This window comes from Leuciscus leuciscus (assembly GCF_965113295.1).
Source record: "Leuciscus leuciscus genome assembly, chromosome: 2".
Taxonomy (NCBI): Eukaryota; Metazoa; Chordata; class Actinopteri; order Cypriniformes; family Leuciscidae; genus Leuciscus; species Leuciscus leuciscus.
The window spans coordinates 57,012,331-57,038,826 of NC_138726.1; the positions used below are offsets into that span (position 1 = coordinate 57,012,331).

General features: G+C 40.6%; 1 protein-coding gene and 2 long non-coding RNA genes across 4 annotated transcripts in view; 1 reads left to right on the top strand and 2 right to left on the bottom strand.

Annotated features, from left to right (window-relative positions):
- The window catches only part of LOC309493376, a 166,596-nt gene that overhangs the window by 57,660 nt on the left and 82,440 nt on the right, over positions 1 to 26,496 (top strand). The gene's annotated exons all lie outside the window — the stretch shown is intronic.
- Positions 1 to 26,496, bottom strand: part of LOC309493243 (SLAM family member 8-like) — a 47,398-nt gene that overhangs the window by 17,785 nt on the left and 3,117 nt on the right. The window contains exon 4 of the mRNA XM_082162400.1: positions 3,609 to 3,707. Coding sequence (XP_082018526.1) covers positions 3,609 to 3,707 — 99 coding nt within the window. The remainder of the gene's footprint in view (positions 1 to 3,608; positions 3,708 to 26,496) is intronic.
- Positions 5,693 to 10,617, bottom strand: LOC309493369. 2 transcript variants are annotated; one of them, XR_014203877.1, is made up of 4 exons: positions 10,502 to 10,617; positions 9,754 to 9,912; positions 6,776 to 6,871; positions 5,693 to 6,151 (listed from the first exon to the last, which is right to left on the bottom strand). It is a non-coding gene; the product is annotated as an uncharacterized lncRNA (long non-coding RNA). The 2 variants fall into 2 exon arrangements; XR_014203878.1 differs by having other exon boundaries at positions 9,754 to 10,617.

The following is a 26,496-nucleotide window of genomic DNA, read 5'->3' on the forward strand; positions in this document are numbered from 1 at the left end:
AAGCATTATACAAATGAATGTATGAATTAAATTGTACAGTAACCATGCCCATTGCTTTCAAGTCAATTCAATTTAAAGTTATGGAACCAATCTGACAATACAGAAGAGTTATCACAATATCAAATTTAGAAATTTTTACTGTAGCATTTTGAAGTTATGCACCCCATGACAAGTGTGACGATACAGATATAGGAGAAGTTGCATTGTTTTGGTTGCATTTGCATTTTCGTCCCATTTCGCGGCGCTGTTTCACGGCCGCCTCAAGCCCCGTTCACACTGCCAGCGATTTTGTCGCTGTATGTCGCTAGTCTCTGTACTGTGAAGTCGCTTGTGGGCGTTCATAGTGCTGTCGCTCTAATGTGACTGGTAGACTGCACGTCTGGCCATATCTATACAAAATACCATCACAAGTGATATATACAACTATATCATTTTAATTTGACTAGGATTTAGGCTCAAAAGAAACAGTATGCTGTTGGGAGAGTGTTTTTATATTACCACAGCAGTGTTCAGTGGATTAAATCATTTAGCCTACTGGATTAACGATCGATCAATCAACAGATTAACTCATACTGTCATAAATTACTAAAACGTCATTCGAATTTGACAAATAATCAATTTTCTTGTCCCTAATAGTCAACATAATGCAGGGGAAACTGTAAAATGATCTGCAGCAGTGCTAAACTTGCATCATAATTACAACACTCGAACTAAATGTGTGAATTAAACTCACTGAGACTGTCGACAGTTTCTTTTCCATGCATCATTTTATTATATCCATGTATGTGGTTACAGTCAAATCATATAAAACAGTGAAATCGCCCTCGAACTCTTCTGTCTTGCCTGCACTCGAGACGGTGACGTGAGCTGAGCTCCTCTGAAAGTCTTCTTTCCTATTGGTTGTCGCTCGCGAAAATCGCTTCTCATTTGCATAAAGTTGAAATTTCTGAACTTTTGTCGCGCGTCTCGTGTCGCTTGACACGCCCACATTCTGTCGCCAACGGTCACTGTCGCTCGTGTCGCTGGAAGTCGCCAGCGCTCCATTGAAATGAATGGGATCATGTCGCTTTGTCGCTGCGTGTCGCTGGCAGTGTGAACGGGGCTTCAGAGGGAGCGTTAAATTGGAAAAGCAGCAGGACTGTCGCTAGCAGAAACGGAGAAGCGTTCATTTGGACATGAGTCCATTATAGTAGATCTCCTCTATTATTTTCATAAGAAAATAATTATATTAGTCTCTTAGTCAAGCCAAAAAAAAGCACAAAAAACAAACAAACAAAAAAACAATTATTTAACAAATGTAACTGAGGTATGATTAATAATACCAAAGTCATTTTAGGCAAGTCGTGCCACTCGGCCGCCATCTTGGCAACGCCTCCGGGCAGCTATTTCGGACTAACAAGACCAGGCTCCTATCTAAATGAATGGGCAGAGAGTCAGAACTGCACTTTCACTGGTCACCGGGACATAAAAACTGCATACATAGAAACAGCAGTAAAATATGATAAAAATCGCTGAAAAAGTTTGATGACTTTGCCCCAAAATAAGGTTTAAAAAGCCCTTTTCCCCACAGGTTATACTTTACTACGCATGCGCAAGGGTTCACGACACCAACTTCATTTACGTCTCTATCCAGAATGCCGGTGTTGTGCAAAAATCAATGTCAATATTGTTCTCCATTATTTAAATATAAGCAGGTTTGCACTGTATCAGTAATAACAATGTATTGTATAGATCAGTTGTTTTAACTATTCATTAACATGAATCGGTTCAAAGGAGTCATTAGTTGGCGAATTGGACGTGTCATACGGTTGTGTGATTATCCCAGCAGTTAGGACATGGACATCCCACAAGGTTTGTGTCAACACAGAAATCATAACATCACTGGATAGGTTTTTTCGTTTATTTAGAGAGTAATTTTATGTCAGCTGAATGTGTGGAACGCATTTCAGAGAAGATCAGGCAACGTATTTTAGCACAATTCACACCCAGCGGTAATTCAGGGGAAAAAAATCTCCGAATGCTCCACATGAAACTTTGGTCTTCCGAACTTTTACCATCATGTCGTTTTATTTTGATTAATGTGCGTGCGGGAGAGAGAGCAAGACAGCGCTTAATTTGGAGACGGTGAAGTCTTGTTTACACTTTCGCCTGGCTCCGAAGAGAGAGAGAGAGTGCGCGCGCGTGACCGGGGCTCTCTCTCTATCCGCTGTCGCAAAACCTCAAATGTGCGCATGCGTCAGTGGAACCAGACGATAGGCTTAAATGTTTCCCCGGCTTGACTTTTAAAAGCAGATGATTGGCTTTCCAGCAGGAGGGGCGGGACATGTGCATACAACCGCCATCTTTGCCGTTACGGGTTTTCCTCATAGACATCATATAGATAGACGCCCTATCGACCGCTACTGCCTACTGGCGCGGGCGAGCCGTGGGGCCGCCATCTTAGACCGGTCACCCGCTCCACTCAGTGTAATCTGTATGGCAGGTGCAATGAGCTGTCAGCGCATTTAATTAATCATCCGAACTGAATACCGAACTGATTTTCACACGTTTTTTTTTTGCTGCAAAGGTCATTCATGTAGCTATTATACAGGACACATGGTTCGGCGTATTTTAATATTCATAGTAGGTTTAACAGTAATATAATATTCTGATATAAGATATAAAGTGACCAGACGTCCAAAATCAAAATATGTGATGTAGGATATAAGGTATTTTATAAATCACACACTATAAATATGATAAAGAAGCAGAAACAGATAGTTGCAGTCAAGTAAGATATTTTAATAAGTTGAAGAAACGTGTGTGTTTTACATTTACATTGCTTCCTGATATCACGTGCGCAAACACAAATAACCTGTATTTATATATATATAAAATAGTTATGTCCGGTCGAACAATGTATGAATTAACTTAAGATTGGATTGCGATAAAAGTAAGTTTTGTGCCTCTTACAAGTGCTTTCGAACTTCTTTCTGATCTGAATGGTATGTGGAAAACACTTGAGTTGAGGGAGGGAGAAAACACGCAACTGAATGCCTTTTCAAGCGTCTCAATACTTGAAAAACCACAAGAAACTACTTTTAAACACGAAATTACTTGATTTACAGAGGGTCTATTCGCACGTCTATAAACGTTAACGTTACCTGAGGTAATTTTCCTGGACCTTTTTACAGAAGGTAAAAGTCGCCGTAATCTTTACTGACATTGTCCCGTCCGTAATGATTACTGAGATGGCACATTCGGACGGGACTAAAATAACCGAGAAGCTCTTGTAATTATTACTTTACCCCACCTCTCCATGTCAGGTGAACACCGGCTGGTGCAGTAAACATTGCCTAGCTAACGTTAGCTGGCTACGATTTCAGTACAGTAATATCAAAGATCCTTGCTCCTTCTCAATTATCTGGTAATATTCTATTCACAAAATACAACCAATAGTACGGTAATGTTAAAAGTAATCCCCCGGGCCCATTTGCGATGGTCCGCCGATTAGAACAGGAAAATACTCCACAGTGCTCTAGCATCTTCACTGCTGCCACGCAACGAAACTAGGAGTACGACCGGTTTAAGATGGCGGCCGCATTTCAGAGATCAGACAGAGGTGTTACCTCTCGCTCTGTAACATTTGTAAAGCAGCACGACTGTCGCTAGCAGATGCGGAGAAGCGGCCAGAAGAAAACTGAGGATTTTGAGGACAGAAATCTGACCTGAAAAACAGAAACACAAGAACATTATTGAGCAACATTACAGAGCTCTGGATATTTTTCCTCCCATCTCATATTATTCCACCACCATTTCCCTTTTACAGCTCTGCATGTATTACAGAAATAGTTCATTCAAAAAAATAATATCCTGCCAAATTTACTGACCATCATGTTGTTCAAACCTGTTTGAATTTCTTTCTTGTGTGGAAAATAAAATATATTTTGAGTGTGACAGCATTTACCCCGAACTAACTAACGTTCTGTCAAGATTATCTCAAAGTTGTGAACAAACGTTCTTCCTTCCAGTAACGTTAATAAAATGTTTGTTCAAAGTTATCTGGTTTTTAATAATGTTTTCGAAACATTAGCACAAAAATGTATACATTATTTTTTATTTTTTTTTACATTTTAGTTGGACGTTCATCGAACATTTTTAAATGCTAACATTAATGCAACTTGTTTCAGAATGTTCATACATTTAAAAATAACATTCCCAAAATGTTTGCAGAATGATAAAAAGGAATGTTTCCTTCGTTTTTACCTTTCATGAAATAATGGACGTTTCAGTTTGATCTGATCTTTCTCATACTCAGCAAATGCAATCCCATTATATATCCACTGCACTTCAAGACCTTCTTTTGGATAATTAGCAATTAAATCCAGTGAGTCTCCGACAGCTTTGTGCACCTGAACATCTGGATCAGCTCGTGACACTACAACACACAACAAACAACTCTGGTTACAAATCAACACAAAATCATGTCATATTTTTCACATTCAACATAAGATAATTAGTTTGGCAACAACATCATCAGAACCAATGAGAAAAAGGGAACAGATGATGGCAAATATTAAATAAACCATCAAAAGAAGCTCACGGCATTTGAGGAGAGGGTTTATCATCACAGACCATCTCACACTTCTCACTCACTCTTATCTTCTTAAGAACAGAATAAGAAAACAGAAAAATAATAACTTTATTCCCACCGGATATCTGCATGTCAGACTCTAGCACATGGCCTGTAATGGTTTGTAATGTATATTTGCACAATGACTCATGATCTGCATTTTCGGCTCATTGTTTCGGGTGTCCATTCTCGCTCAATAAAGGAAGTGTTTCGCACCCCCTCCTCCACCCACCATCACCTCAACAGTGCCACTTGTTTTATAAATGTTGCACATTTGAAAAAATATACATTCTTCCATAGCAATGAATGACAAGTGAACTTAAAACCCCGAAATAATATATAATTGTGTAACATGCAAGGCTGGTTGCAACAGAATAACGGTCGATTACATTTGGCCACTTTCTGTAAAGATAAGGCTTGAGGTTTCCTGAGCTGAACTTTTCTCACCGATGAAACACAGATAAGACTTAAACACAACATGCTTGATCATTTATCTCATCAATGGAAAGCTTATTTATTAATCTCAATTTAAAATAATTGACCTATGTGAATGGTTTTGTGGTCCAGGGTCACATTTAGTTACATCGGCCTATTTAATAAACAGAAACATATATTTGATTTATTTTAAGTTACTACATGTGATATGACACACATAGACCTACACTGTAAAACCGGATAAGTTAATATAACTAAAAAAAATAGTTGAAACTGATTACATATAAAATTTATTTAGTATCACTTAAAATTTTCTAAGTTACAGAAACCTCCTTTTTTTAAGTAACTGGTACTAGGTAATTTTAACTGATACTAACTTAATCTTACAAGTTACTATAACATTATTGATCAAGTCATTTTACAAGTAGTTTTTGGGTTCACAGAACATATTAAAATTAATTAAAGATAACTTAATTTTTTTGTTACATTAAAATTGATTTTACCTTCAGAAAAACATTTTTAATTTCTCAGTAACAAATTACTCACTTTATTCATTTTTGTACGTTTTTTACATTTACATTATCAAGTAACTAAATTGCTAACTATACACATTCTATAATAAAAAAAGCAGGTTAACACAGACAATTTCAATTCAAATTACTCTTTTATTAAGTAACCACAAAACATCTACAATAAATTGTTTGTAACATGGAAATTCTCCAAAAGAGAATGAGAAATGTTTGCTCAATGATTTACTACACTGCACATAATATCCTTATTAGCATACAAAAATCAAATATATGATTACTACAGCATAAACTGCAATGTACTGCATTGTCATACTGTACGTTTAACAATCATACTTTAAAACATCTGTAAGCTGTTCTCAAAAAACTCATTTCCTTGCTCTATGGTGTGCAAAGTTAGATCCAAAGTGTTAAATAGTTGAAAAAGCAGGACAAGTGCCAATGTGAGAAAATCTACTGTATACACTGTTACCCTCAAGTACAACCACAATCTTCTCTGGGCAGAATAACGTGGCATCTGTTAAATTGCCACAAATGGAGAGTAGACGTCAATGTCTGATTCATCAGAATGTTCTACCTGAAGACAAGAACAGAGAACTGTTACTCTTAACTTACAAAGGGGGACAGTGACATATATTTACATCTATTCCAAACCATTCAATCCCATACAATAACTACAATACGCTCGATGTACGAACGCTGCTGACGTATTTCTGTTAGAATCTTAGCCAGCGTCTTTACTTCCGCATAGCGCGTTCTATAGCAAAGTGTTTTTCATAAAATGCATTTTCTCAGAAACGTAGACAACGATTTTAGAAACCGATTCGCTAGTCGGATTTCGCATGATAGAAAACTAACCCTTCAAAGTTGTTGATGTAGCTCGAAATATATAATTTAAAGCCCTTCTCTTTCTTAATCTTAGGTGTGACAGCTAACTGCCTCACAATATTGTTAACATCATTCACGTTAACCGCTGGAAGTTCTTGTAAACAGCAAGTGTAATTTGCCATTATTTCCACCGAATGCAAAAACGGCTTCCGACGCAGCTCCGGATGTACAGTAACTGGGCGGGCTGAGACAAAACGCGAAAGCTATCCTGCAAAGAGCCTATTATAAAAAATGATATATTAAAAACCAGGAACTAGAACCAGAATACATCTGAATAGAAAGTGTGACTGTTGGTAACCAAACTACATCTTACATCCCACGTCTTGAGAAAGTTGGAGTCATCCTCTTGCAGACGAGCGGGGAGAGAACGGAGGATGGCAGCTCGTTGTACATGGACGTCAACTTTTTCCTTCAGTGTGAGAATTAGAGACAGTATGAGTATGAATTAGAGTATGAGAATCTTGATTTAAAGCTGCCGTCGGCAAGTCTGGCAGATTGGGTCGATTAGCCAAAATTTTGAATGTTTACAACTCTCATGCCCCTCCCCACTACCAGCGAGCACCCTCCCATCGAGGTCGTGCTCGTCAGTGCGTCACTGTGCGTGTGTACCTGATTTTCTGTGAACGCGTCCGTCTCTTCAGCATCTATCAACACCATGGACTCGGAGGTAGGCTGCCCTGGCTAATCTATCCATAGATAGCAATAACCGAGGAATTGGAAGCTTGTTAGTAGATTTTCTCTCCGCCATCACGCTTCATGCAATCTCCAGGCGAACTTCAGGCGTGGCGTGTGCATGTGATATTAGGTGTGTTCGACATCGGCTGCGGCTGGATGTAACCGATCGGCGAGAGTAGCCGCGTGCAGGCGGGGAGGAGCTGCAAACGGAGACGTGAAGTCGGACACTTTCTGGTTCCCGTAGTGACCGCTCACGTGGTGTTTGCATACTTTACCACAGCTGCAGTGAAATAAATGCAATATTTGCCAAATAATACACAGATGTTTCATTTCATGAGACATGTTCATTCAATACTTTATGTACTGCTTCATACAGCGTCTGTTTGAACAAGAATAAAGTTCAACATAAGCAACTATCAATGAAGTGGAGTCTACGTTTTTTAAGCAGTTTTAATTTGATAAACATGACACAATATAACATGACAACGACATGAAAAGAGTGTTCACTGTTATAATAAACTGATTTGAGAGCATTAGAGGAACTAAAGGTGTTCGAATAAACACGAAACACACGTGATCGTTGTCATGCGGTGAATCCGGCCAATCGTGGAACAGCTGTGTCGTCATCAGCCCTCCTGCAGCCCAGTGCAGCCGCTCTTGAGAAGCTGCGCTGGCTGAGTTCTCCGGCTACTCTCGAAACGCTCTCGCGGTACTTTGATGCCATACGTCACAGTCACGTGGCGTCGGCGCTGTATCAAGTCGGACAAAATTTCTAACCGGCATGCACTGCTTCAAGTCAGCCGCCGATCGTTCTGCGCAGAGCTGCATGAAGTCGAACAAGCCCATTAACGTGCGCGAGTGAGGGGGGATCTGTGGCGTGTGCACGACCTTGTGATCTCACACCCCCCTGCGCTGATTGGACCTGATGAAGCGGGAGCGCTGGATTTTTGCAAAACAAATAACACGCTCCAGGGGCCTATACCATGAAGCCGGTTTAGGTGGCTAGCCAGCTATGTTTCAGTTTAGTTTCCGCCAACCCTGGGTTTTAGGTACTATGAAAGTAGCTTGGCTTTAATCGGTGTTCGTCGCCATGGTATCTTACGCTGCACGGCTAACCTGCTCCGGGGCAGGTTATGTTCTGGATTCAAGATCTCAGACTGAAGGTTGACCAATCAGCTGAGAGCAAAGAAACATATAGGTGACGTAACTTATTCCCAGTGTCTGTTACAATGACTTCACCTTTTCTTCCAAATCCGGTGGACATCTCAGCGCAAATTGTTTGACGAGCACTTTGTAGAGAAAGAGTTTTTAGCCAGACAAAATCCCCTTGCCTTTCCTGATAGTTACTTCTATGAAAGATACAGATTTTCCGCGGAAGGAATGTCTTATCTTTGCGAACTTCTTGAGCCGCACATAAAGAATTTAACACGTCGAATTCATGCACTTACTGTACCGCAAATGGTATTGCGTTGCGTTTTTTTTTTTGTTGCAATTGGTACATACTTGCACGGTGGGTGACGCACAGTAGGGGAAAACACGGTTTGTCGAACCATTCGTAAAGTGGTCCTCGCTCTGCAGGAGTACATGAATAGTTTCATTAATAGCGTTCCCGGACATTTATCGACCATGTCCATAAAAGAGGGCTTTTTATAAAATTGCCGGTAAGATATATTGATAGGGTGACATCACATGAACACTTTTTTTTTTTTTTTTTACAAAGCAAATTGCACAAATGTACTATACAATATAATACATGTTAAGAATTATTTTAAATCTTTATTATTATTCTGTTAATGTTATGATAGGATTCCCTAGCTTTCTTAGTAGTACAAATACGTTCTATATTTATGTAAAATTATGTATATGTATGTGTAGCCTATGTGTAATATAGCCTATAGCCTATTTTTATAATATATAAAAAATGTGCATGTATCATTTTTTATATAGGCCTATTATAAAAATAAATATAGAACATAAATATAGAACGTATTTGTTTAACTTACACATTAACAATCAGCAATCTTTCTCCAACAGTCCTTTGGCAGCAGATACAGTGTTACTGCGTGCTTGAAAAACACTTCTATATTCTTCATATTTCTGAAGAATAATCTCTTGCTCCTGCGCGGAAAAATATATAGCTCTCGCTCTATCCATATCGAACGCGATTGGTTGTTCAGTGTCGACGTCACTCTTTTATGTGCACGCGCGCGTGGAGTAATCATAGCTTAAGGATCAAAGCCTGAGTTGACAGAGAAAGTTGATGAGCTGCATCATGGTACCAATAAAGCCTGATTGCATCGGTTTGGTTTTGTCAACTCAAAACCAATCCTGTAACCCCGAGTTTGTTCAGCTACCTTCATGGTACAGGCCCCAGGTGGAGTTAGAAGCTCGGGTTTTTTTCTAAAACCACCTTATTTATGTTGTTCTGTCGGATTATAGTGTCGATTACACTGAATATGATCAAAAAAATTTTGCCGACGGCAGCTTTAACATGGAATATAATCTGCACAGCCAGACAATACTATGCATCACACTAAAATGTCTGTAAATACAACCAAAATATTTCAAAATCCACTGCAGTTCTATATCAGGCATTTAGAAGTGTAACCAACTGACCTGGATGTCATATATCCTGAAGAGCTGACTCAGTACTTCAGACCACTTTCCCTGTGCGAGGAGCTTTCTTTCTGAACAAGCTCTGAAGACGGGGAGCATGCTGGTCCAACACTGCATAAAAGTGGTTCTTCAGATTGATGTTTGTAAATTTTGTGAGATCTGGACAAATTAATAACTGATTAAGCCAAGGTATATGTACACAGTGTACATTTGTGATCCTGTAGAACAAAAAAAAACAAACATGTACAGCAAAATAGCATTTTGTGTAAAGTGTAGAGTGTAAACCTGACACACTGAAAAAGAACAGTGAGAAAGAAGAGTGTTCAGTAAAACAAAAAAATATATTTTTTTAGCTGAACCTGTGGTCCTTGGTGATTTATAAAATGCAAGTCGGGTGCCACCACTTTGTGAGTCAAAAAGCAGATATAGACAACAGATTATAACATTATTATCAGGAAAACAAGAGTCTGAAAATCAAGATTTCTGTGTCACAGGTATTAATTTTGTGTTGCTTGTTTATGTTTTTTGACTCACAAAGTGACGGCACCCGTTGATCTGCATTTTATGAATCATCAAGGACCATGAGTTCAGCTAAAAATCATCTTAATTGTTCTACAGAAGAAAGAACGTCATCTACCTCTTGCATGGCCCGAGTGAGAGTAAATTAACGGCAAATGTTCAGTTCTGGGTCAACTATTCCTTTAAATATAAAACATTTTCAAGTGAACTAAGAAAAATATTTTTTTACCTGTGACATTTTTAAGATAGGCCAGCGTTCCAGGATCTCACCGAAAGGTTAGGTTATCAGTGATGACCTCTTTGCGTCTCAGGGCAAAGGCCGTCTTCATTAACTCCTGTTATCAAAGATAGCAGCACAAACTTTGCACTTCAATGCACGCCATTCTTTTTTTTTTTTTTACTTTTCAATTTGTTTTGTGCACTAAATAATATGAATTCACATTTTAGTATGCAATGAAAGTGTATAAAAATTAATAATTGGACATAAACATACCAAACTTAAAGGTATAGCGGAGGATCTTTCCAAATTTTAGATAAGACCCGCCCTCTCCACTTTTTGAAAAGTTTGATTGATTCACCAGAATGATTGACAATTAGGAGGACCAATAGTTTAGACTACCCACCAGGAAGTAAAACATCCTCCGCTATACCTTTAACTGCCAGCTGCTTCACTTTTAGCCTGAAAAGAGCGAGATTGAGAAGTCGGGTTGTAATATTTGCCAAAATACTAGGAAAAAATATATGTGAAGCACATAACGCTAATCAGTAATCTAACTTAATATGCATTATGCTCAGTCTGATCACATAAAGCAAACCTTAAAAAAAATGTATACTGTACAATTTGCTTTTTGAAATGTTACATTTTTAGCAGAACAGAAATGTCTCTACTAAAAAACAAAAGCTTTACTGGTGTGGCTTAAGCAAACTATTTAAATACATTTTATAAATACATGTCTTTACAAAAATGTACAACACGTGGAACAAATAGGCCTTTTTCACGGAAGTTAGAACGCACATCCGGTTTAGCGTTTGTTGTGTAAAGCGACTTCCGGTCGAAATAGCAACGGCTGAAGCAACATCGAGGTGTCACTGTAGCATCCCTCATTGCACAAATAATAATCAGTGACAACCATATTTGAGTTTTAATGCTTTTCCAAGCGATGACTGTCTGACAAAGAAGTGGATGCTATTTGACACGTAGAGGTCCCGACGTTTAAGATCGCTAGAAGTAGCACGTTTGTTTGTAGCCGATGCTAATTACACTGCCGCTACTGGCAGTAGCCTAAGTTTATATAATATATATATATATATATATATATATATATATATATATATATATATATATATATATATATATATATATATAATATACTATAAGATTTATTTTTTGTTAATAGGCTATCTTCATTACCTAGAGATATAATTAAACAAAGTATTAAACAAGTTAAATTAAACAACTAGCCTAGTCAAAACACATCTAACAGAACAATGTTTATTTTTTACATTGTGTTCTTATTATTTTTTTTTTATTAACGAAATGTCAATTTTCGTCTTTATAACAGAAGATACAATGCAAAAATCTTCAAGATAGCCTACAATCTTCAAATGTATAACGGATTGTCACCTTATAAACAGTCCTTTGTGTGGTGAAATAGTTAGTGAGCATTATTTGGATAAATAAAGTATGGTGATATCTTCCTGGAACAGTAATTTAATTTGTGTCAACATTAACTAAAATTATATTATGACTTTAAAGTGAAAGGACATAAATGTAAAGGCTTCAATAATAGATTTAATAAAATATGACGGGAAAGTAGCTTCATAATTTGTTTTCAGAAATGCATAAACATACCTGGAAGAGGAGTGACTGCATAGTCATGATCTGCTCTAGCGCTGTTACCTCACTAACTATTTCGTCGTCAGAGTAAGCTACGGTGCCACATTGCTGCCACATTATTTCCTTATTATTTTCCACTTATTATTATTTTGTACATTATTTTATGTAGGGTGATATCAGCTAAATTGGGCCACTTTTTGGTAAATCGTTTGGGACAATAATACAATACCATATATGTCTTTTCCATGTGTTTTTATGATTAATAATGACTGTTTTTGATAATTTTGTGCTAAAATTATGTAATAAAATATAATTATTTATGCCCTACAGTTCTTGAAACATTAGCTGTGCCAACTTTTTTTGCATGAGCAGTTTCAGGTAAAATGGGCCAGTCAAACTACAAAGGGAAATATTTATTTACAATCAAATTTAATTTTAAAACACAATTGCTTATACAGCCACATAACATTTAAACTGTATTAAACAAACATATTAATATTGTGCTATTAAAAAAAAAACATTTTGGGTGCAAAGTCAAACCCATATTCAAATTGCAATTGCAATTAAACAAAGTCATTTTGGAACAGCATAGATCAGTGAACTGATGTGTGTGTGTGTGTGTGTGTGTGTGTGTGTGTGTGTGTGTGTGTGTGTGTGTGTGTGTGTGTGTGTGTGTGTGTGTGTGTGTGTGTGTGTGTGTGTGTGTGTGTGTGTGTGTGTGTGTGTGTGTGTCTCATGCACTACATTTATACATTTTTATAAATAATATAGCCTATTATCAATTTAAATATATAAAAAATGTGTGTAATAAAACATTTACACACACACACACACACACACACACACACACACACACACACACACACACACACACGTGTTTGTGAGTGACAGAGATAATGGCCCATTTTAGCTGAAACCATGTAGCCCATTTTACCTTAGTGGGTTAAGGTAAATTGGGCTACCAAGAAAATCATCTCCTTATCAAAAAATATGTTCAGATACCAAACTAACAACATTATTTCTGATTGATGCCATCAAGACAGATATTATGCATATTTTTTTATGTGCATGTTTTTTTTATTTATAGATTTATCATCCTTATAATAGTTTAGTCACATTTGGTATGCCAGACTACTTACCATGCAACTTTCTGGTGCAGTCTTGATTAGAATGATTGCCCAGCCCACCATAGCAACCATAAACCAATCAAATCACCTGTTACTTGTTAAGCACAGTTATGACAACAGTTTGAAATCCTTTGCAGTCATTGGCTCTAAATTCCAGAGGGGCTGGGACTCACAAACCTTAAATTGCCCATTTTACCTGATGGCCCATTTTACCTGATATCACCCTACAAAATATGCCTTTATCCACATAAAATTGATATAGCCTAATCCTATCATGTCTATCATACATCCATCTACGTTCAAAAAGCTGATATAGCCATGTTAAAATATCAAATTATGTACACACCTTATTAATAAACCATACTACAGAAAAGCAGATGAGTCCAGAATATGTAGGCTAATGATAATAAATTTGTCTGAAAAAATAACGAAGCATTTTAATTGTTTATTAAACTGTTGTTTTCTAAATCAGTGTCGACTGAAAACATCTCCATACATCTCCGCTGTAAAGATGCACCTTTCATCGGACAGGATTACATCATCAGATAGTAGCCTACCGTACGAATTTGCTTTCAATTGGATTTTTTTTCGTTATTGAACATTTCAAGTTTTATAGATATATTTCTCATGTCTGTGAGGCTAGTGATACGCTGTTTTTTCCGTTCATTTTTGAGACGCGCTCCAATTCACAGAGATCATGAAAGCGCGTCCTGTTTCTTTTATTTTACAAAAGCACAACGTTTTCTTGTTGTTGTGAGTTTATACAAATAAAAGTAGTTGCGATGTATTATTCTTTTCTGTATGACCAGAAATGGAGTATTTTAGTTGTTACCGCACTGTTAGGAAAAATGCGAGTGATGGCACCGGCGCTTCGTCATGCAGTGCGCGCTCCACACTCAGCACAAACACTTGGATATGTGCTTAATAATGGCAAACATTTATCTAGGTTAACGTTAGAGCGAGCGGCCATGCCAGACGGATAAGTCCTCTTCATGTTTAACAATTTAAATCATGAATTTTCTACGGCGAGTAAGCGCTGTGCCAGTGGGCGCTGGGCGGCTGAAACACAACACTAGAAAGCTGGTGTTTTTCTTTAAATAAATTCGTTTAGGCTTTAAAATAAATATTGTTTGTGGGCTAATTAATGCCACAATAATTTGTTTATTTTATAGGCTACTTATAGCTATTTTTCCTTTTTTGTTTTGCATTGAATAGCCTACCATTTAAGGGATTTGTTGTGCACCGCAATGCCATCATCCCATAGAAAGACACGTTAAGATTTTTCTTTAGGCTATAATAAAGGGTTTCTATGGGAGGAAAACGCTTAACGTGTAATTAAATGCGTTGCGTTCATATTCTGGACTCATCTGCTTTTCTGTAGTATGGTGTATTAATAAGGTGTGTACAGAATTTGATATTTTAACATGTCCATTGGGGGCTGCTATATCAGCTTTTTGAACGTAGATGGATGTATGATAGACATGATAGGATTAGGCTATATCAATTTTATGTGGATAAAGGCATATTTTGTACATAAAATAATGTACAAAATAATAATAAGTGGAAAATAATAAGGAAATAATGTGGCAGCAATGTGGCACCGTAGCTTACTCTGACGACGAAATAGTTAGTGAGGTAACAGCGCTAGAGCAGATCATGACTATGCAGTCTCCTCTTCCAGGTATGTTTATGCATTTCTGAAAACAAATTATGAAGCTACTTTCCCGTCATATTTTATTAAATCTATTATTGAAGCCTTTACATTTATGTCCTTTCACTTTCAAGTCATAATATAATTTTAGTTAATGTTGACACAAATTAAATTACTGTTCCAGGAAGATATCACCATACTTTATTTATCCAAATAATGCTCACTAACTATTTCACCACACAAAGGACTGTTTATAAGGTGACAATCCGTTATACATTTGAAGATTGTAGGCTATCTTGAAGATTTTTGCATTGTATCTTCATTGTATCTTCTGTTATAAAAAATGGACATTTCGTTAATTAAAAAAATAAATAAGAACACAATGTAAAAAATAAACATTGTTCTGTTAGATGTGTTTTGACTAGGCTAGTTGTTTCATTTAACTTGTTTAATACTTTGTTTAATTATATCTCTAGGTAATGAAGATAGCCTATTAACAAAAAATAAATCTTATAGTATATATATATAAAAACTTAGGCTACTGCCAGTAGCGGCAGTGTAATTAGCATCGGCTACAAACAAACGTGCTACTTCTAGCGATCTTAAACGTCGGGACCTCTACGTGTCAAATAGCATCCACTTCTTTGTCAGACAGTCATCGCTTGGAAAAGCATTAAAACTCAAATATGGTTGTCACTGATTATTATTTGTGCAATGAGGGATGCTACAGTGACACCTCGATGTTGCTTCAGCCATTGCTATTTCGACCGGAAGTCGCTTTACACAACAAACGCTAAACCGGATGTGCGTTCTAACTTCCGTGAAAAAGGCCTATTGCATTAAATTATTAGGCTTGTTTGAGATGAGCAAAATCTGCGCAGAATCGATCACCGGTGATCAGCGCGAGATGCATGCCGGTTAGAAATGTGTCCGAGTGCGGTCCGCCTTGCTCTGATGCCATGCTGACGTATGTCAAAAATCTCTCGCGAGCGCAAGGCACACCTGTCGGATTCTGCAGTCGAGCGCAGTTGCTCTCCACTGACTGCGCTGATCAAAAGCATGATGGGAAACGACTTGCTGACGACACAGCTTAATGTTCATTGGTTTAAACAACCGTGATGTATGACTCTGTCTGTGTGTTCCTACTTCCTACTACTTGTATGTAGTAGGAAGCAATGATTTAATAAAGATAAAAGATAAAATAAAAAAATAAAAAAAACAACAACCGTGATGTATTGTTCTCTTTTAAAATATTTGATTTTAAAACTCTGATATGTTTTATGTATGTGTGAATATTCCCAAACTATCTAACAGTGCGATCTCTATGGATTATGCAATGTATTTTTTATAAAAAAGAAAAGAAAAAAAAACACATGTCTGTATTAAAGAAAAAAGACTAATAAACATGTATTTGGAATGGAATTAAATAATAGGCTACTTTGGGTGTCTTGTTCATTATATTTATTTTCATATAAAAGCAACAGAACTTAAATTCCATCCAGTTTATTAGCAACACTGTGCACGAGCGTAAATCCCGCGAATCCCGCGATATCCATCTTTGATCTCACAGCTGTCAGATCCACTGCGAGAAGAGAGAACTGTCCGGCTTGCCTGCGCTTTTTTCACTCCTCCCCTCACTGCAGCCGCCTACTCTCGCCTACATTTCAGGCGAGGCGAGGCGCATCTCAAACAAGCCTATTGTCAAACCTCTATGAAATCCGCTACTTTATGTCTGATGCGTTCCAATTAAATTCCCGATGCGTGACAATTAAATATGAGTCACAGCCCGCCATTTTGAGGTCATTAAAATTTGTTGCCCGAAAACTTGTTAACGTTTGCACAACCGATGCAAAAAGACAGACGTAATAACTTAATGCAAAAATAACTAACAGTTCAATTCAGTGCAAAAATAACTAACAATTCAATCCAAATTAACATTACCTTTAGTGAGGCAGGATAAAATGACTCAAATCCTTATTCACTTTGCAAATGCATAAAATACATTAACTGCGAAGACACAAAAACCGTTTGCAGAAAATAAAACAGGGAACTTACCAGATTAGCATGCCCAAAGAGAAGAGGAATATGTTGGTGGGCAGCACAATGATGAAAAAGCTCGTCACCAGCAGGTTCAGAAAGACTGTTTCCTCACAGACAACAACGATCGAATTCAAATTCCTGATCGAAAAATATCTCATCCTACGCTCTTTTTATGAAATAGGAGCGAGTTTTTCGCTCGTTGCAAATTTATTTTAATCCGAGGCGAGCAAGAAAAACATGGCGTGTCTTCTTGAACTTGCAACCGCTAGATGGAGGAGGAGCACGTACACGCACGTACGTGACGTCATACAGGATTATAGTAAAATGTACTCGGTTACTAACGTAACCTCGGTTCTCTCTAGAGACGTCAGCTCCAATGGGGGCGCTTCGCGCCCAATACGTCACGTCCCGCCAGAATGGCCGTGGTCTAGGGCTATAAATATAGCTTTGAGAGGCTAGCTCACTGGTTTTTCATCGCCGAAGCGAACCAGAGCGTGTGCAGGCACGGCAAGATACGCAGTACTCGTTTCCTCTCTAGAGAGAACCGAGGTTACGTTAGTAACCGAGTAAGTCTTACGCTAGGGGAAACAGTGTAAAACGCCGTGCATGCTAAGATCCAGCACCAAAGTCCCAAGGGCAAGTGCCCGGGCTCATATAGTACATGATCATAAGGGACTCACAGAGAGCCCAGGAAAGAGTGGCTAGAATAGCATCATTCCTGTAATAATATAACATCCTATAAGGAGCAGTTATACTGATGATGTGTCGTACAGTCAGGGCGACCCCCGGCCTGGACTGACGAATATAGTGGGTCTTACACACTGCCCATAGAGCTGCGCGATCAAACACCGTTTCTATGGTTTCCGTGCGTCACTGGCGAAGGGAGAAAAGAGAGTGTTCCTAGCTCACAGGCGAGCATTTGCTCAAGCAGTTTCAGTATTCTGGCCCGAACACATCAGGGCAGACAGTACCGATTTTAGACCGAAAGCAGCTTAGCCTGCAAAGGCGGGAACCTCTAGGTTATAAAACCTTATAAATGTAGACGGGGAGTCCCAGCCTGCCGCCATACAGATATCTTGCAAGGCAATCCCACTAGACCAAGCCCACGACGAGGCCACACCTCTCGTGGAGTGTGCTCTGACTCCAAATGGGCACTGTAAGCCCTTAGAGGTATAAGCCAGCGCTATAGCATCAACTATCCAACTGGATAGGCTCTGTTTCTACACGGCAAGTCCCTTAGAACGTCCGTAGAGTGAAAACAAAGAGCTGCTCTGTCTGTCTGAAAACAGACGTGCGAGACACATAAGCTCTTAATGCCCTGACTGGGCAAAGGAAGCTTGCGTCTCCTTCCTCGTCAGAGACCGGTAGGGCTGACAGGGAATGACCTGCGCCCTAAACGGTGTGTTGAGGGATTTTGGAACATAACCGTGCTTAGGTTTGAGTATAACTCTTGAGTCATTAGGCCCAAACTCCATACACGTCGCGCTTACTGAGAGCGCGTGTAAGTCCCCTGTGCGCTTCACTGAAGCGAGAGCCAGAAGAAACACTGTCTTGAAAGACAGGTGTTTAAGATCAATCGTCTGTAAAGGCTCGAATGGGTCACCTTTCATGGCTTCCAGCACTGTAGAAAGGTTCCATACAGGGACTGAGGGAGGTCTGGGAGGATTCAGTCTCTTAGCTCCTCTAAGGAAGACGATGACTAAATCGTTCCTTCCTACTGACTGACCCAGCGTTGTTTTTTGAGAACGCTGCTATGGCCGCCACATACACTTTGAGCGTGGAAGGGGTCCTGCCCTTGTCCAACAGCTCTTGTAGGAAGGAGAGAACCTCCGTCACCCCACAGTCTAGGGGCGACACGCCACAAGCTGTGCACCAGCTGGAGAACACTGACCATTTCGAGGAATAGAGACGTCGCATAGACGGAGCTCTAGCCTGCGTGATCGTGTTTAACACTCCGCTTGGGAGTTTAGCGGGTACCCGCTGATGGCCCAAACATGAAGGGACCACAGCTCTGGGCGCGGATGCCAAAACGAGCCCTTGGCCTGAGAGAGGAGGTCCCTCCTCACTGGCACTGGCCATGGGGCAGTGCTTGCTAGCTGCATCAGAACTGGGAACCAGGGTTGGTTTTTCCAGAACGGCGCTACGAGTAGCACTGAGCATCCTTCTCTGATCCGTTCTATCACCTGAGGCAGGAGAGAGACGGGAGGAAAGGCATAGAGCGGGCGGCGGGGCCATACGTGAGCCAGCGCGTCCCTGCTCTTTGAGAAAAATTCCAGACAGTGAGCGTTTTCTTGAGACGCGAACAGGTCTACTTCCGCTCTGCCGAATTTCTTCCACAGCAGCTGGACTGTCTGTGGGTGTAGAGGCCACTCGCCTGTCGGAACATTGTTCCTGGACAGTCTGTCCGGTCCTACGTTTAGGAGCCCTGGCACATGCGCTGCTCTCGGCGAGAGCAGGTTGCGCTGAGCCCACACCAGGAGGCGTTCTGTCAGCCTGTGCAGGTTTCGGGACCTGAGGCCGCCCTGGCGATTTATATAGGACACCACTGACATGTTGTCCGAGCGGACCAGGACGTGGTGTCCTCGTATTTGGGGACAAAAACGCGTCAGTGCGTTGTCTACTGCCAACATTTCGAGGCAGTTTATGTGTAGAAGCTTCTCCCGTTCTGACCATTGGCCGAAGAACGGTCTGCCCTTGAGCAGTGCTCCCCATCCCAAGGTGGAGGCGTCCGTAGACACTACCTTCACACTCGAGGAAGTCCCCAGGCTAACACCTGATTGGTACAAGTCGTTTGCTTTCCAAGGTTTCAGAGCTGCGATGCATTTCTGATTGACCTTGAGACGAAGCAGACCGGAAGCCCACGCTCGGCGCGGTATTCGCGCTTTCAGCCAGAACTGTAGCGGGCGCATGCGAAGCAAGCCCAGCTGAAGTACTGATGATGCTGAGGCCATGAGACCTAGCATCCTCTGAAATTTCTTGAGCGGGACAGATGCGCCGCTGCGGAAAGAGCTCGTTGCGCGCTGAATGTCTAGTACGCGCTCTGGTGACAGTCGCGCTATCATAGACAGCGAGTCCAGATCTGTGCCCAGAAAAGATATTATCCGTCTGGGAGACAGAGAACTCTTCGCCCAATTGACCCAGATTCTCGAGGTGATCGAGCAAAATGGTCCTGTGCTCTATGAGCACCGAGTGAGATTGAGCTAGAATCAGCCAATCGTCCAAGTAGTTCAATACTCGCATGCCCTGTAGTCTGAGGGGTGCGAGCGGCTAGAGACAAGCCGAACGGTAGGACTGAGCACTGATATGCCTGGCCCTCGAAGGCGAATCTCAAATGTCGCCTGTGACGTGACGCTATTTGTATTTGAAAATATGCGTCTTTCAGATCTATTGACACAAACCAATCTCCTCGGCGAATCTGCGTGAGGATTTTTCTGGTCGTGAGCATTCTGAACTGTTGCTTCGCAAGCACTCTGTTCAGTTGCCTTAGATCTAGTATGGGTCTGAGACCCCCGTCTTTTTTCAGTACCAGGAAGTATCTGCTGTATAGCCCTCCTTCAATCTGAGCTTGAGATAAAGGCTCTATGGCCCCTTTGCTCAACAGTTTCAAAATTTCGGCTCGAAGTAGGTGGTGCTACTTCTGTTTTTACCGTAGCTTCGACGCGCGTCACATAGCGGCGAGGGCGTCGGCGAAACTGTAGCGAATAGCCTCTTTCTATAATGTCTAGCACCCACTTCAAAACCCCCGGGTAGCCTTGCCCATGCATCTGCACGAATGGCTAGGGGCTGAATGCGGAGCGCGCTCTGGTCGCTCAGCGACAGAGGGGCTTCGGTGTGCTGTAACATAAGCGTCGCGCTTCGAGGCAGGGGGCGCGCTGATAACAGCGGGCAGATTGCCCGCGCTCGACTCCTTTGCGGTGGTCAACCGAGAGGGGAGGGCTGGGCGAGTCCCGTAGGACCTGTCATGTCTATGTGTGAATGTGGGCGCGGGATAGCGGGCACATTTACAACACTGAGAGCATCGTCCGCCTGAGCAGAGCGAATGCACGTTGGTTTTGTTTTTACAGAAACCTTGAGATATGCGGAACGTAGTGTTTGTGGGCACTGGGCAGTGGGCACATTTACCACGGGTCGATTTCATGTGCGCAAGCCCTGTGTGACGGGCTGTGTTTGTGTGTAGGAATGAGCACTGGGCAGTGGGCATTTTGTCTACACTCATAACACCATAGGCCGTGGCCGGGACACCAGAAAATACACTCTTATGGGATTTATCTGGGTAGCCGTAAAAGCGCCGTTTGTGTGCAGGCAAGCGGGCTGTGTCGCCGACTTGTTTACTGCAGAATACACTGGAACAGTCGCATTTACTGGAACTGAACGAGCGAGAAGTTGCCATAGAAACAGAGAGCGTCAACATGCTGGCGTTTGTTTGCAGGCGTGCGTGTATTACAACAGGCTCGTCCACTGCAATATTGACATTTCCATAGAAATGTGTGAGAAATTGAGGTCGGTCCAGCCGGAGCTGGACTAGGAACACTCTCTTTTCTCCCTTCGCCAGTGACGCACGGAAACCATAGAAACGGTGTTTGGGTGCAGGCGAGCGGGTTGTACAACGCGCTCGTTGGCTGCAAAATACACATCTGCAGTCGCCTTTTCAGGGAACTGACAGAGCGAGCATTGACGGCATAATTTTATCTGCCGGTAGACCTGGGATCGAACACGGGTCTCTCGCGCGAAAGCCTGAGAATCTGCCACTGGGTCACAGGGGAAGACACATAGGCACTTAGTCAGCGCGAGTATTATCAGAGAGCGTCAACATGTTGGCGTTTGTTTGCAGGCGTGCGTGTATTACAACAGGCTCGCTCACTGCAATATTGACATTTCCAGTCGCCTGAACTGAGACTCGGCAGCGAGCACACACACATACACAAAACACAGAAGCAGAGAAAGGATATAACGCCGGATAGCGCAGCAGGAAGGCGACTGAAGGCGGCGCGGCCAGCGGCTTCAGAGTGTCGACTCGTCCCGCTGAAAGGCTTCTTCAGACGGCGCGGCTTCTCTCCGGATCCAGCGATGCGAGAGCTTCGCTGAAGAGATGAAAAATCAGTGAGCTATAGCCCCCATTGGAGCTGACGTCACGAAAAGGCCTTATCGATAGGCTGCTGCAGTTGCCGCAGGGCAGCCAATAGGCGCACAAGCCGTCTCACCTGTGTCTGCATGCTGCCGCAACGCGTTTTACATTATTTAAAAATTAAGGATCATTTTTGGCTTCAGTATCTCGCGGAAAAGAGATTTTCCCCTAGCGTAAGACTTACGCAGTACGAGAGTACCTCTCGTAAGAGAACTATTTGAGTGCACTGACAAAAACAAATAAAAGCATTTGAGTGCTGTATACTTAAAATTTCACTTTTGTTCTAATTACACAGAAAAATAAAGGCGAATGAACTTTTTATTTTTTTTGAGTAATTACAACCCATTTTATTTATCAAAGTTGTACTGTTTGGTTTTACAGTGTATGGATGCATATATTAAAACAAGATATGGAATCACAAGCAGTTTTTTACATGCATATTAACTCCCTGTAAACACAAAACACAAATAAGGAAGTGTCTTACAGCCTGTTGAGACATTAACTGAGATGTTTCTGAAGATACTCACCCTGGAGAAGGAAAAGCAGGAGAACTGCTAAAATGGAGCAGCGGGACTCTTGAAAGATGTTCATGTCCGGACGTTTAGACAACAGACTGAGGCATCAGAGAAACACAGAAGAGAGGAAACGACTTCCTCAGTTGTTCACGCTGAGTTATTCGTGTCTCTCAGTTTGTGCACATTTGACCACAGCTCTGTGGCTGTTCTGACACTAATAATTGTGTAAGACATTTAACAACACAAGAGACATTTAAGTTTCAAGTTTCAAGTTTGTATTTATTTATATAGCACATTTAAAAACAGCAAATATGGCTGACAAAAGTGCTGAACAAAACACAAGATAAAGAGACAAGGACAAACCACACATTCATGACAAAAACTCCCAATGAATTAAAAGCTAAAGAACAAAAAAAAGTAGGTTTTAAGAAAAGATTTAAAAATAGTTAAAGACTGAGCCGATCTGATGTTGATCTGGGGACGGACAAAAGTCTCTTATCACCAGACCTCAGGTTTCATGTGGGATTGTGTGGACAGAGTAGCTCGGACAAATAGCTTCTGCCAGATTATGTAAAGATTTAAAAACAAAGAGAACAATTTTAAACTCAATTCTAAAATACACATGCAGCCGATGCAGCGATTTCAAGATAGGAGAAACATGATCAAATTTACGTTTTCTTTTGAGGAACTTTGCAGGAGCATTTTGTACTAATTGGAGACGAGCAATAGAGTATTTGGACATGCCATAGTAAAGAGAGTTACAATAATCCAAACGATAGCGGAATTTAAAGCGGAAGATGATATAACGGCAGCCCACATTATTTTGGGTAGGCCCATTTTTTAGCCCATTATCTCTTGTTTTGTTGATTGTTATTACACCCCACTGTGGTGTGCAGTGCACAGGAGAACCACACCACAGGGGGCGCCATTGTGCCAAAAATAATTATTTGAAAATCTCCTTTGATAAAACTTTTTAAACATGTTAGTCTGTGCAGTGTGAATTGGCCTTAACCCCTCTTCCAGAAGCAGCTATATTCTTCCCAGTAGGAATGGGTAGTTTGAGACCCAGTGTCGACACACGTCTCGAGTTTTTGACGTACTGGTGCATCGAAACAGTGTTCCGGAGCATCGCTTGAAATGAGGCTATCACGTGACCGGTGGAAATAAAGCTTCGTTGCCTCACTGACACTGACACGTCACGCTGGGCTCAAATACAAAGCGTGTCGATTGCGCTTTCCCATACCCGCTATCCATTTAGTGCAATATTATAATTATATCGATCATGCCTGTATGCATATAGCTTTGTTTAAAGTGGTGTATTGTTGTTATTCTTGAATAAAATATGTAATTGCTTTTGTATTTGTGTTTCTTAACAATGTGCATGTTTGTTGTTTCGTAAGGAACAATGAAAAATCACATATGTAAGGGATAATCCACAGCTAGCCATGCATTAAAGGATTTTAATGCACGACGTAGAGGCGAAGAACCGCCCGACGCGAAGCGGAGGGTGGTTGCCTCTACGAAGTGCATTAAAATTCTTTAATGCATGGCTAGCTGTGGATTATCCCGCTTATACCTTGGTTATTTGCCAAGTTAAAGCTGTAACTGATGTTCACAGTGTAATTTTTTAACAGACGTGTAAAAATGACGGTTATTTTCTTAAGTTACGGCTCGTTAGTTCTAGCACTCCGTCCACTTTAAATAAAGTAGAGCCATCGGATTGCTTTTATTTGAATGAATCATCACATTTATTTAAATTCATTATTAAAAGAGAGAGACAGAGAACTGAAAGAGAAGGAACAGAGAGAGAGAGAGAGAGAGAGATGCGTGCGCGAGTTAACGTTACCTGTGTGCGTCTCTTTAAAGTCTAGCAGCTACAGTCCCCTCGTTGCTTAAGCATATAGCTAACTTAATGATTCTTTAATGGATTTATTAAAATTATTTATGAATGACAGGCAACACTGACAGTGACAAGGCAATCTTTATTTGAACTAATGTCATTTATTTATTGTTAATTCTTTGTGCCGCTTTTTGTCATTCAACAAGTCTTCTTTTTCGTCTTGTGCCTGGGCCCATTTCTCAAAATTGCCATATTCACCATACAAATTAAACGATATGCAAAAATCATCCATTTAGCCTACCTAAATAAACGTTTTCATATGAGTCTCTCACTCTGCTTGCAAGTGTAACTGTGTTACTATGGTTACCAATGTTTATAGTAGCGGATTCATTTCGAACTGTAACTGTAATCAAACTGACTGGAACTACCTGTGCATTAAAGGGTTTTACTGCACACCTTCCAGCCAATCAGAATCGAGTATTTAAACAGCCCATGGTATAATCCTAATGTATTGGCCTAGAAGGTGAAAAGACACAAGTTTGATGCAAGTAAAAATGAAGAACAGAAAGTCTTTATTGTCATTGTATTGTGCAAAATACAATGAAATTAGAAAAACTCTATCGCTGCACACACACACACCGCCATCTTGCTAATGACATATATGCTTATTAAATGGACAATTAAACGTTACAATGACATCCCAATGAACAAAGCATTGAATGACACAGTTGGTGTAGGAATTTTTACTGACCACCAGATGGCGAAGTAGAGCGTTGTGTCAAAAGCTTCAAAGCACAAACACAGTTTGTTGTAAAAGCCTCACAAAAGCCTCGTCTGGCACACCCCTACTTTCAGGCCAGGCTCAACCCTGCTTAGCTTCAGTGTGTGTGTGTGTGTGTGTGTGTGTGTGTGTGTGTGTGTGTGTGTGTGTGTGTGTGTGTGTGTGTGTGTGTGTGTGTGTGTGTGTGTGTGTGTGTGTGTGTGTGTGTGTGTGTGTGTGTGTGTGTGTGTGTGTGTGTGTGTGTGTGTGTGTGTGTGTGTGTGTGTAAAAGCTTCAGGTCGATCGCTGCTGGCTTGGGCTGTGGGTCTCCTCAAGCATCCCATATAGCCTACATCTGGCTTTCCAGGCATAGATCAGCATGGGTGTCTTTTACATGTTGTTCATTGGCATTTAGTTGCTCATCTCCACTATGTTGTGCACAAAAGCACATCCTATAGGAACAATTGACAGGCCACACCCGATGGTAATGCGGCCATGACACGAGGCGGATCCGTTGTTTTGATCACCATTCAGTGTTTGTGTTCACACTACAGAGAGTTAAAATAACACTGAAGCACTGCTGGAGTTAATTAAAGTATTCAGTGATGATTGGCCATTAGTGCCACCTGATGCTAATGACTAAAATCACTGAAAAAAAAGAGGAACAAACGTGAAGTTACCATTATGCTGATCAGTGTGTCCCGTAGTTGGGCTCTTGATTTCTTATGCAAGTCTTTTCTTTGCCTATTTTAACTGACTTAACTGTGTCAAATCAGGTGACATCATCATGAAGTGGTCTGATGCACTGATCAGAAATGTGCTTTATCAATAATACATTTCAATATAGGCGTGCGGAGATGAAGCCTCATGACGCATTGAAGCTTTTCAGCCAAGTGGTTCACAAAAGGGTTTGTTTCTCGAGGCTTCATTTGCTCACACCACCTGGTGGTCAAAGAGTGTAAAACAAGCAGATCCATTACAGATGGCCTGATGTGATCTTTGACACGCTGTATTTTGCACCAGTTAAGGCTTAGAAATAACGGTGAAGAAAACACAGATTTAAAAAACAAAGTAAATTCTATATTAGTATTCACTTTAAACTTGTGGAAATTAAAGTGTAAATATCAACATTATAAAATGAAGTTAAACCTACTCAACTTTCTGATACTGGTGTTCCCATCATGCACTGGGGCATGGATGATTAATAAGGTTGCATCTTTCATCATTGCTTTTGTTGTTTGGTTTAGTAACTTGTTTTGTGATATCTGGAGTTCATCTTCTACTCAAAATGAAACATTCATACTCAAAAATGATCCATCGAATGTTACT